Genomic DNA, 12,983 nt, shown 5'->3' on the forward strand with positions numbered 1-12,983 from the left:
GCCAGGGCTGCATTTCCTGGAAGACCCAGCTTTGCTGAGCTGTGTGACAGTGGGGGACAAGAGGGCTAGGTCTGTGCCCCTCTTGGAGGGAGGCAGGAACCCTCACTTCCAGCCTGGGATCGTGTTTCCCAGGTGGTCTAGCTGTGGGGCGGGCAGCCCGTGGCGGGAGGGCGTGCGTGCGAGCTGTGAGTCAGCTGAGGGCCCATGTGTCCTCCCGGTGGAGGATCGCAGCTCAGTCCACGCACAGATGGAACTCTCGTCCTGGTCCAGCCCTAGGAGGCTGAGGCTGTGGAGTCCTGGCCTTGAGTGGCCTCCAGGTGGCCTGGCCAGGCCCAGGGGGAGGCAGAGGTCATGGGTCCCTGGCCCGGTTGAAGTACGATGCCGGGGAGGACGAGCCGGGGATGCAGTCACACAAGCCTGGGTGCAGACCTGGCTCTGTCAGATGCTACCATGGGACGTTGGGCCAGTCAGTTAACCTTTCTAAACTACTGGCCCCTCAGCTGCAGAGCAGGGAGGGGCTGCTCCATTTCTCTCTTTCCGTCAAGTGGTTCGGTGGTTCTGTGACTTGGGCAGAAGGTCTCCTGCCTGACACTGTGGGACAGAACCCCTCCCACAGCCCGGAAGGGCTGCGCATGCCCTCGCTCCGCGGGTGCCCCCTGCTCCCCCCAAGCAGCAAGTGGCCTGGGGTGGCGGGGCCAGGGCACCTGTGCTCCCCCTGGCCATCCTTCCCTGTCTCCCGGCAGTTGCCTCTGAGGCTGGGGACATTGTCAGGTGTCCCAGGCATCCACCTGCCTGTCCTGACTGCCCCTCCCCACCCTCCGCCCACCAGTCAGGCCCCAGGTCCTACAGATGCCGCCTCAGGCCTGTCTCCGAGGCTCCCACATCTATCCAGCCGCACTGCCTTCTCAAATTTGAACAACCACAGTGGCTGCGAGCTGCCCTCCCTTCTCACTCTCCCCGGTGTGTTCTTCACTAGGGAGATCTTTTTAAACTGCATCACAACCTGGTTTAACTGCCTTCCCTGCCCTCCTCCGTGCACCTTTGCATCCGTGAACTCAGCATAAATGTCAGTCACTCAGGGAAGTCTTCTGTGATCCTCAGGACTGGACTAGGATCTCCTCCCATCTTTCCACAGGCCCCTAGCTGTCCTGACCCTGTCACAGCTTTGATTACACTAGATATCAAACCTTGCATGTCTGGATAGTGGCTTATTTTACTTGGGGTCCAGCATAGCCAGAACAGGCATCAGCACACAGCAAGCAGGAATGATACACAAATGCCTGAAAAGACGGACACACCATAGTGGGGGGTGATGGGCCCATTCATAGTAGGTGCCATCCTACAGTCAGAGGTTTGGGGGAACGTGGCCCTTATTAGGGCTGACCATGGCACCTCACATACCAAGGTCCTGGGCAGAGACATAACTTCTGGTCACCTCCCTTTGGTGAGGCTCAACTGATGGGGTCATGGCAGGGACCCCGAGCCCCACCTGCTAAACTCAGCTGCCCCCAGGGAATTTGGATGTTGACAGAGGCAATGGGTGGGCCCGTGTCCGACAGCGTCTGCATGTGTAAGTGCCTACGTCACTGGGGTGTGTACACGTGCAAGTGTACGTGTGTGAACTCGCAGCCCTTGTCTGTTGCCTGTGTGTCAGGACTGTGTTTGCGTGTGTGTGAGTGGCCCCCTCAGGGCCTTGCAGCAGCTCCTTCCCAACCCAGCCCAGACCCCCGAGCCCATACCTTCCATAACACCTCCACCCTCTGCCTCCCTCCTGCCTCTCCCTGGGCCATCCCCCATGCAGCATCCCTGCCCAGGGCTCCGGTGCCCTACACACATCTCTGTAATTTCGTGTATCACGGCAGTTCATCTGTATGATGCTGTATTAGTTTTCTGTTGCTGCTGTAACAAATTACTATAGACTTAGTGGCTTAAAATGGCAGATTTATTATCTTACATTTCTGGAGGTCTAAAGTCCAAAATGGGTCTCACTGGGCTAAAATGAAGGTGTCAGCAGGGCTGTGTTCCTTCGTGGAGGCTTTCCCAGCTTCCAGAGGCTGCCCACGTTCCCTCGCTCCTGGCCCCTTCCGTCTTCAAAGCCAGCGATGGCTGACTGAGTCTCTCTCTTATCACATCACTCTGACGCTCGCTTCTGCCTCCCTCTTCTGCTTAGTGGACCTTGACCTCAGGTAGACAAGGCTGACACCTTTGTTCCTTTGAGTCTGGAGCTCCAAGAGAGACAAGCCCCTAGACCTTTGGTGGTGGCCATGAAAATGCACCTCTCAGGTTTCAGACTGGCCCGCGCTGCAGTGTTCTGACACCCATCACCATTTGCTCTCAGGTCCCCGGACTGCCCTGACAGGCAGTCTTGGCACGAGGTCTCCCCCACTGGCCTTGTTGCTTTCTTAGATCTGAACTGCAGCCTAAGACTCTTGTGCTCCACCTTCTGTCCTCCCGTCTCTCCTCCATAGGGGTCAAACCTACATGAGTCTGATGTCCCTCCCAGCTGTCCCCCGCTCCCTGCCCACCTTCCCTCACAGGTGTTACCCCTAGAAGTCTCTTGCACATAGAATCCCGTCTTCCTGTCTACTCCTTTAAGGACCAGAACTGACATAAATGGTCTGAGGAAGCAGAGTTAAGAAGAGGACCTGAGACTGTCTCACTCTGAGGGGAGGGGAGGAGGATGCCATCCTGGTTGGTGGGTGCCCCAGATGGTCCCTAGAGCAGGTAGTAGCTCAAATGCTAACTATTTCACTGGTGAGGACTTGGGAAAATTTCCTAGAGGAGAAGAATTCTGTGGCAGGGGTGATAATTCAGGCATTTGAAAAATAAGGGGGGAACAGTGCCTTCAGAAGATGGGCTGGTCACTGCTCGCTCGTCCTGATGCCCCACAGAGGCCGCTAACAAGCAGCCAGTGGGTGAGTGACAGCAGGGAGCCCGGGGGGGTGTGCCTGAAAAGGGGCCCTCACCCCTGGAGTGGGGGGCAGGTACAGCTGAGTGGCAGGTGAAGACAAATAGAGTTGCAGAGCTCCAGATGAGTCTGAGCCCTCAGCCAAGGTAGTTGTGTGAGGACCGGGCCCAGCTGGGGAAATCTGGAACCCTGAGACCTGAGCTGAAGGCATCTGCATGGCACCCCTGAGGTCACTGGTGCTGCATCTTCCCTGACCCTCTGGGCTGGCAGGGGTGACCCACCCTTCCTCATGAGAAGTGCCATCTCTGCTGCACTGAAAGATGCCACAGAGGCCTCGCCCCCACAACAGGGCCCTCCCAGGAGCTGCCCCTGCTTCGTCTCCTGTCTGCCAAGGACAATGATTAGGGTTGAATTCCAGAATAATCTGGCTGGGGACGTGCTGGACCTGATAAGGGGGAAAGAGACTATCTCGTGAAAGAATAGGAACTATCGTGGATACTGGCAGGAGGAGGGGGATGCTCCTGGGATTGGAGTTTGAGAGTGCTTGATGAAGGCAGCTGGAGCATAAGACCGGATAAGCAAGATTCCATTGACATGAGGACACTTTGTTGAGACACAAGATTTAATACCCTAGCTAGGATGCCAGGGGATGGAGCAGACTCTTTTAGAGGTCTGGAAAAAGCAGAGACCGGCACTCAACGAAATGGAAATACCCAAGTTCCCCTGGCAGATGGTAGAGAAGAAATTTACGACAGCTGAGGAAAATGGGCACCTGGAATGATGTATCATGTAAGGCCAGTAGTGACGGGCAAGGCAGAGGGCAGACAAGGGGGCTTGCCCTACAGAAAGCTGTAGAGATGGTGAACAGAACATGGTGTCCCTAGGGGCAAGACGGACGGGCAGCCAGTAGGCTCTGCTTCGTATCAACAGCTAGGAAAGCAGACGGGCGTGGAGGAGCAGGAGGAGGGCAATAGCGAGTCACGGTCCCTTGCTGAGTTCCCAGACCTGAGCCAGTTTTCAGACATGGAACCCATCGACTGAAGAGGTGGCCAAGCCTCTAGGACGAAGGACCCTGCAAAACTGCAACCAGTATGTATCATGGGGATTCCTTCAGTTTTTCCCCAAAGGTCTACGGCCATTTGTTTGCTCCCCATTTCACTAGAGAAAGGGAAGCAGTAGACAGAGTTTGAGTTGACATTAACACCGCAGTAGACAGAGTTTGAGTTGACATTAACACCTGGAGACTCGAAGCATCATCACAGGCCCTTTTTCAGAGCGGGGCCTATGGAGGTCAGGTAGCAAGTGGAATCCTGGCTACAGTTCAGCTTGCAGTGGGCTCACTGGGTCCACAACCCACCCGGCAGTCCCTTGTACTCCAGTGTTTAACTAGAATTCAGGTGCTCTGATAGTAGGGGTAACCCCACATCGGGTGCCTGGCCCAGTGGGTAGGAGCTCTCATAGGAGAGGAGGCCAAGTGGAAACTTCTGAAAGTGCCTTCCCACTCCCTCACCCTGCTCAAGGTAGAAAATAAAAAATAACATCTCATCCTAGGGGTTACGGCAGAAACGAATGCCACCATTAACCACTTAAAGGACGAATGGGTGGTGGTCCTACCATTTCTCATTTAATTCACCAGTGCGACCTTTGCAGAAATCGACAGATCCAGGAGGAAGACTGCAGACTGTCTCAGGCTTAAGCAAGTGATAGCCCTGTTTGCAGCTGCTGTGTCAGATGTGGAATCATTGCTAGAGCAGATTAATAAGGGCTTAGGTATGTGGTTTGCGGTCATTTGGCAAATGTGTTCTTTTTCCACTCCAGTTAGAAAAGAGGATCAGAAACAGCTCACATTCACATGGGATGAACAACAATATTCATTTACAGTTTTGCCTCAGGGCTACGCTTGTCATAATATAATCCCTTTGTGATAATATGCCCTTTGTCATAATATAATCCCCAGAGATCAGGGCCACGTGAGTACCACAGTGCTCCACTACATCAGTGACACCATGGTGATGAGACAGGATGAGCAAGAGGTGCCTCTGTGCTGGAGGCCTGGCGAGACCACATGCAGTTCAGAGTGTGGCATATAAACCTACGAAGACTCAAGGACCTGCCACTTCAGTGAAGTTTGTAAGGGGTTCAGTGGCCAGGGGTATGCCAGGATATCCCCTCCCAAGTAAAAGAAATTGCTACATCTTGTCTCTTTCACAATGGTGAAGACAGCACGGTGCCTGGTACCCCTGTCTGGGGCTTGAGACAGCATATTACTCTTGGTGACATGGAAGGCTGCTGGCTGTAGGTGGATCCCATAAAAGGAACAGGCACTGCAGAAGGTCCAGGCTGCAGTGCAAGCAGTCCTGCCACTTGGGTCATATAATTTGGCAGACTCTCTGGTGTTGGAAGTGTCAGCAGTGGGAAAGGGAAAAGATGTAGTATGAAGCTTGTGGGAAGTCCCAGTGGGAGAATCACAGGGCAGGCCCCTGGGATTCTACAGCAAGGCTACGCGATTGGCAACAGAGGATCACACACCTTTTGAGAAACAGTTTCTGGCATGTTACTAGGCTCTGGTTCCTAAGCTCTGGAACATTTGACCGGGGCATCTGAAACTGCCCATTCTGAGTTGGGGGTCTGTTGGATGCATCAATTCAGAGTCAGATGGGCCTGGCAGTAGACTACTCCTAAGATGGAAATGCTCCCTCTGGGGTTGAGCTTGAGCGGGGCCAGAGGGCACCAGTAAACCGCATGAGGACATAGCCAGTGCCTGTCCCCCGGCTGGTACCTATGGCCACATGGAGGGTCCTTTACAACCAGCTGAAAGAGGAGGAAAAAGCCTGAGCCTGGTTTATGGATGGGTTGATGTGGTACATGGGTACAAGCTGAAGATGGACCGTGGCTGCATGACAGAGGTATAAAGGGAAATGGAAAATATTCCCACTGGGTAGAGCTGTGAGCAGAGGACTTGGTCATGTACTTCGTGCACAAAAAGTGGCCCAAGGTAGTGAGAAGACACACACACTCTTGGGCAATGGCCAAATGGCCTGTTTGGCCAGGGGCCTGGAAAGAAAAGGATGGGAAAACTGGGGACAAGGAGATGTGGGGTAGAGACAAGTGGATGGATATACGGCAGAAAATATGAAGATTTTAGTGCCACGTGTTAATGCCCATTAGAAAGCACCCAACACATTAAGGCAGTGAATTTAAGCAAGTAAACAAAATGACCTGGACGGTTGATGCTAGCTGGTCCTTATCATTGGCTACATAGAACCAGCACGATGAGCATGAGTGGAGTGGCCACAATGGCAGAGGCAGAAGCCATGCAAAGGCTAACGTGGGCCCCAAAGCACAGACTCCCACATACCAAGGCCATTCTAGGCACTGCCGCCCCTCAGTGTCCAGCCCGCCAGCAGCAGAGACCTATGCTGAGCCCTCATGTGGCACTATTCCCGCCTGGGGCAAGTCAGCTACATCAGGCCCTTTCCATCCTGGAAGGGCCAGTGGTTCATCTTCACAGGGATAGAGAACTCTTCTGGGTTTCCCTTTCCTGACCACAGAGCCTCAGTTAGCACCACTGCCCAGGGACTTACAGAAGGCCGGATCCAAAGGTGTGGAATTCCACTCAGCTTAGCATTTGGCCCGGGACACAGCAAAGGTCCTCTTGCACTATAGTTCATGGCTGCCACCAGGATGCTTAGAACTCCTGTGTCCAGGAACCAGCAGGGATCCTTGACCCTGATCAGCAGAAGGCAGGGCTGCTTCTACATGATGGGGGCAGGAAGGAAGGTGTGTGCTGGGTGATCCTCTAGCTACCTCCAAGTAATCCCCACTGTAACTGAGAAAGGACCCGTGCAGCAGCCCTGACCCGAGACAGGTCTAATTACCAAGTATTCAGGTCCCTCCTCCCCCATTCAAAGGTTTTGGTCACGTCACCAGGCAAGCTGAGGTTGTTGAGAGTGAGGGGAATTCAAAATGGAGAGTGGGGGAGGGAGAGCGTGAGATTAACTCCATGACGGGGTAGTTAGCCCTCCGACTCCCCTCTTTCTCTCCTCTGAGTCTCCCTTAGGAAGAGAGGCCCAAGGGAAACAGGGAGGACCTGCTCTCTGAATCTGGCCACAAGGGGTGGACTGCAACCACCGTGAGACTTCCCCCGGGTCTCTGACTGCAGGGACTGTGCATGACTGTCTGCCCCAGCTGTGCTTTCTGGAATCTACTACAGTGTCTGCTTCCCTGGCTGCTGCCTGCTGATGACTAAGCGGGGCAGGGCTCCCAGGCAGGCCCACCCTTGGGAGGTGTGGGGTTCCTCTGACGACTCCTGAGAACTTCTCACCTGTCTCGCCAGGCTTCCTTAGAACTGCTCCACAGTCTAAGTCTCCCACCCAACTTTTCCTCCTCCCTCCCTTCCCTTTGTCTTTCACAAGGTCACACCTGCACCCAGGTCTCCTGGCCCTCCCAGCCTCGCCTGCTTTCCTTCCCGTTCTGGGCCTGCTTCTCAGAGGACTGGGGCTAACACACCTGCCACCCCAAGCAGGGTTCTGGACCAGCAGCCTCAGCGTCACCTGGGAGCTTATTAGACATACGGAATGTCAAGCCCCTTCTCAAACCTACTGAATCAGAATCTTTATTTTAACAAGGTGATTCATACACGCACTATAATTTAAGAAGCGTTGATTTATAGATGATTTGGTCTTGTTCAGCAAATCCTTTAAATCTCAGTTTGGAATCTCAGTCATTGCAAAGGTGAACCGTTGGAATCACAATCACAGATCTGGGTCCTTCATTTTATAGGTCAAAGCCTGCAGAGCTAAGGCAAAGGTTCAATGTCATATAGAGAATTAGAACAGAGCCAGCACCCGGGTCTCTCGCCTCCCAGCTCTTCCCACTTTGGTTCTGCTGTGAGCAGGCCACTTGCTCTAAATCTGCATTGCCTAGCATGGTAGCACTGGAATGTGGCTAGTTGTGGTATAATAAAAAACAAATTTTTTTGGGGGGGTGGTCTTTGTCCTGGGTTTGCGGTACAGAGTTGCTAAAACATTTAGAATTTCCTGAGTGAAAGGAGTGCCTTTGTTATTCATGATGAGTCCCTTTAACCACACGTGTGTTTATGTGAATGCAGTGACTCAGGCTGGGGCCCCTAGATAGCTTCAGGATGAGGACTGGTTACCAGAAGGAACAACGTGTGAATAGTGTGGGAAGCTACAGCCTCTAGGGGGGCTGGAGAGTGGGTTATGAAAACATCCTGAACAAGATCCAGAGAGCTTCCCAGTTGGTGACCACACGGAAGTGCTGGGAGGGCGGCATGCCCACACCCAGAGGGGGCATGGAGGCACCACGCCACTCACTGCTCCCAAGCCTGGCCCCAGACATCTGTTCCATGCGGCTGCTGTTGTTTCCTTTACGCCAAACCAGTAGACATAAGCAAAGTATTTTCCTGAGTTCTTTGCGTTCTTCATGGCCCCTGGGACTTGCAACTGGCCTCTGAAGGGGGCAGTCTTATGGGACTGAGCCCTTAACTGTGGGGTCTGTGCTGACTCTGGGGAGGATGTATCAGAACTGGATGCGCTGCTGGACACCCAGCTGGTGTGGGAGAACTGGAGAATGGAGTGGGAAAATGACATGCATTTTATAAGAGGTGTCGGAAAAAAGATAACACAGTGGTCCAAACTGAGATGCGCTGTAAGTGCAAAATACACACTGGATTTTGAGGACTCAGTATGAACGAAGACTATAAAATATTTCATTAATAATTTTTTGTATTGATTACATGTTGAAATAGTGTTTTTGATAGATTATGGTAAATATATTATTGAAAATAAGATCAAATGTTATAAAATTAACTTCATCTATTTCTTTTTTTTAAAACAGTTTTACTTATTTATTTATTTGGTTGCACCAGGTCTTAGTTGTGGCAGGCAGGCTCCTTAGTTGCGGCATGTGGGCTCCTTAGCTGTGGCATGGGAACTCTTAGTTGCGGCATGGGAACTCTTAGTCGTGGAGTGTGGGATCTAGTTCCCTGACCAGGGATGGAACCCGGGCCCCCTTCATTGGGAGCACGTAGTCTTATTCACTGCGCCACCAGGGAAGTCCCTCTATTTCTTTTTACTTTTTAAAAAAGATACACAAGTGGCTTGCATTATGTATTTATTTGGCAGTGCTGCTCCAAGCCCTATCTCTTCATCAGCACTGCTTTATTTTTGGCTTATTTCATAGCTCTGGTTGCTGGTTGCCATAGCTGAGGGCATTTCCTGGTTATCAGCCTAAAATCTTGAGATTATTCAGAAGTTCTTTATGAGATAATGGGGTTACTTAACAACTCTTAAAAGAACTCCTAGTGAAGTATCTATAAATGTCAATTTTCACTGAGAAGCAAACCAGCCGTACCATTAACAGTTAACGCTCTGGCTCTGGAGGGAGGCCACTGGGCGGAGGGTTTGGGAGGTAAGAATAAAGAACCTGGGCTGAAGGTTTTGGGGAGTGGGGCTTGCGCTCATGTGCTCCCTCGGGTCTGCATCTTTCAAGAGCCCGGAGGAGAAAGGCTTTGTCACAGGAGCCGCAGGGGCAGGGGCACCAGGCCCCAGTCCTTCTTCCTTGGAACCTAGCGCCCTTCTCCCCGTCACAGCTAGGACGGGCGGAATGCAGGGCGTCCTGACACTTGTGCTCAGCTCCCAGTCCCAGCTGTTTCCCTCCTTACTGAATGTCAGGGACACAGCAGGACAGAATGGCAGGTCCCAGGGCCAGCCATTCAGAAGAGAGGCCTGGGGCTAATGAAGGCCTGAGGGCCCTGGCCTGGGTCACACGAGCCCTCTAGACTGAGGAAATCTGAAGGCTCAAGAGGGGGATGCCACTGCCTCACCCTGGGGGTCCCCCTCAGGGAGGGCTCCTGGATGTCAAGACTTAGAGGTTCAGCCCTGAGGAGAATCTGCATTCTGATGGCTCCATTCGAGATGTAGTTAGAGTCCCAAAGGTAAACTCCAAGGGCTTATCTAGAGGAAGTGTTGTCCAGAACTGAAAGCACTGATCCTTCATCTGTGCTGTTTAGCTATTTCCTGAAGCAGAAAAACCTCCTTCCAAGCTAGAGTTAAAATTCTCCTGCCTAAAGTTCTCACAAATTGCCATATGCCACAGGTGGTGAAACTGCGACCGGGAAGAGGTAAAGGACTTAACCAATTTCACACAGCTCACTGGAGGCTCTGGGTGGGAGTGGCGGCCTCAGGTCTCTTACCTAAACTCTGCAGCAGTGCATCCAGAACCCAGAAACTCAGGCCAGCCTGTCCAGTGTCTCTGGTTACTTCCTGAGCAAAGGGCAGTGATGACATTAAGAGAACCAAGGCAAGAAATGGGTTATGCTGCATTTTACCCTTGAACTTTTAGCCCCACGTATGAATCATAAATGTTGCCTTCTGAGTGCTAAGCAATGCACAATGAACTTTATTTCAGTAAATGAGGGATGGTTCTTCTTAAGAAATAAATTTAATTCAAGGTGGTTAGTGAATGCAAGGCATGTAGCGCCTTCATGAAAGTTACAAGAATCCAGTTACAAAAGAAGCACTGTGTAAAGTCTCAAATAGCTGAGGGTACAACGGGCTCCATATTTTAGAGTACAAAAAATTATTTCATATACAAAGAAAAATACAAATAATGTGCAAAAACCATTTTCACAGGTGGCAATTTATAAAATGAAAATGATAGAAAAATCCTTCATTCTTATCATCCCCCAATTTCTTATATATTAACACAGTTCTATTTTCTAGTGTGTAGATAACTTTAAATTTGAAAATCTGATTTATTTTTAATCTACAAAGCGGCTTTTTAAAAAGGGAACCATTTCACTACTGAAATTTTATGAAGGAATCAGTTAATTTTATATTAAATTATAAGCAGACTATCTGAAAAACAAGGATATAAGAACTCATATATACATATTTTTGAAATATTAGTTTGGTATTTAACATATTAACATTTCAAAACAAATGTAATGATCTAGCTACCTACGACTCCAGCCAACCGCAGCGGCTGTTGCAGAAAAGCTGTTTCTGTGCGCCGTGAGAAACAGCATTCCTGGTGTCTTAAGCTGAACAAACACAGGCTATCAAAAGTAAAGAAAACCTAAAGACCAAACAAGTCCCTACTGTTCATGTGCAGAGGTGCCGTTTGGGTATCCAGTCACACCACAATGCGACCTCGGTTTATACAGCCCTTGTCATAGGGGTCGTGTGGTCATAAACAGCTGGCTTCTGTCTCTCAAACATCTCCACTTTATCAGTTCAGTGCAAGTGTCTGTTTTGTGAGTTAGTGCATTCAGCTTTTTGCATGTTATTTTGTGTACGAAGCTGTCAGGGAGCAGAAGAATACATGGGAACACAAAGTCCTGCATCCTCAGGGCACCTTTGGCCTAGAAAATTCAGTGTTTTGGAAGCAGTATTTTCCTGCATTGGCCTGGTGATTACTGCATCATTCTCTGGACAATCTTTTCCCATCAGGATAATCTTGTGTGCCCCCCTTTGCCTGCCACTGAGCACTGATGGTCTTGCTGTGAACCCCAGTGGTCAAGCAGGTATCACGGAAGCACCTTTGACAGCACCAGAGAACTGAGCATCTCTAAGGTCAGGCAGTAAGAACAGGAGCCTTTGATGGGAAACCTATTCTATGCAGAATGGAAGATAGTCTTGGAGGATTTTGATTTTTGCTTGTCAGAAAGCTCTCCAAGGATATTAGGACCTTGGAGAACAAAAAGGATCTATCTATCTTTCATGAAGAAGGACCCAGGTAGGTGGTAGCCACTTTGCCTAGGGGATGGATGACGGTCGGCTCAGGAAGCATTCTTCTGATCCCTAACCATGAAGACCCTGTTAGAACAACCTAGTGCAAGATACAGGGAGGGCCTAGGGCTCTTGACCAGACCTGTGTAACACATCTACTCAGGCTAAGCAGACTTAGCAACTGCTAAAAGAGGGGAATGGGTAAGTCTGGGTAGGAGAACCTTAGGCCCTAGGATGACTGATCAGAACCAGCAGGAAGCTGTCAGCTCCTCAAGGACTCACACACTTCTTTCCTATCTGGCAGCACAAGCCCCTCCTCCCTCTTCTGTTTGGGTTGACCATGGGCATCAGGCGTCAGATATACAGCTCTGGATCCTGTCCATCCACTGCTGGGCACTCTGTCCATCCTGGGCACAGAAGTTATACACACGTTTGCTGGTCTTGAGCTATAAAATCAAATGAAGAGAACCAGAGATGAAGGGCAGGGCTAGTCTATGGCTTTGGGCAAGTGAGCAAATAAATCCCTGTGACCTTCCCTTTCCGTTCTGCCCCAGAACCTCTGTTATTTTCTCTGCCTCCCACTATCATACTGTCATTGCCTTTAGAGTCATTATACTTTCCTGGCCCCCAGAGTCAAGGGGGATGTCAACAGAAGGGCCTGGCAGAGAAGAGAGACACACTAGGAAAGCCTGACCTTGCATCTTCCCGGGGCCTTCCTTGACTGAGGAAGAGGGTCAGGAATGGCTGGAGTCTCTGGCCCCGCCCACACACTGCACCAGTGCAGCACAGGCGCCAGGAAGGCCGAGCTTCATCCACACCATGATGGGGTTGGCTTTCATGTCCCCTTTCCATCCCCTTCTCTAAGTCTTCAGTTGGGGCCACACTGGCAGCCCAGAGTCAGGGAAATGGCTTCATAGCCTGAGCAGGGCCCTAGAGTATGACCTGTGTTCCATATGAAGTCCTGCTTGGCTCTGGGGATTAGATAAGTCCCTATCATGTGGCCCATAAAATGCCCCAAGGCCCACCTAAGGACTGCTGAAGATGTTAGGGCAGACAGTCATCATGTGTGACTAAGGATGTTTTTTTGTGGATGATCAAGCATGAAGATCAATGGATACAAAGGGAAGTAATATCTGTTCTCGACAGTAGGTGGTGAGTGAATAACTAACAGTATTTAACAAGGAGTTCATCTGCTTCCACGTGTAGTTGGATACCTTTTAAAGGAGTCTTTTGTGCAAAGTGATGTGCAGCCTTTCTGAGACATGTGGACAGCAGGGAGAGGTCAGGTTTGGGGATGAAGAGTGCTGGGTTCAAGCTCTGTA

General features: G+C 50.9%; 1 protein-coding gene across 6 annotated transcripts in view; it reads right to left on the bottom strand.

Annotated features, from left to right (window-relative positions):
• Positions 1-12,008: 12,008 nt before the first annotated feature.
• The window catches only part of SBF2 (SET binding factor 2), a gene marked incomplete at its 3' end in the record, with an annotated part of 467,309 nt that continues 466,334 nt past the window's right edge, over positions 12,009-12,983 (bottom strand). For all 6 annotated transcript variants that reach the window (XM_079707414.1, XM_079707413.1, XM_079707411.1 and 3 more), the window contains one exon: positions 12,009-12,107. In XM_079707414.1, the coding sequence (XP_079563540.1) occupies positions 12,009-12,107 (99 nt within the window). The remainder of the gene's footprint in view (positions 12,108-12,983) is intronic.

The sequence above is a fragment of the Hyperoodon ampullatus genome (genome assembly GCF_949752795.1).
Source record: "Hyperoodon ampullatus genome assembly, chromosome: 7".
Classification (NCBI taxonomy): Eukaryota; Metazoa; Chordata; class Mammalia; order Artiodactyla; family Ziphiidae; genus Hyperoodon; species Hyperoodon ampullatus.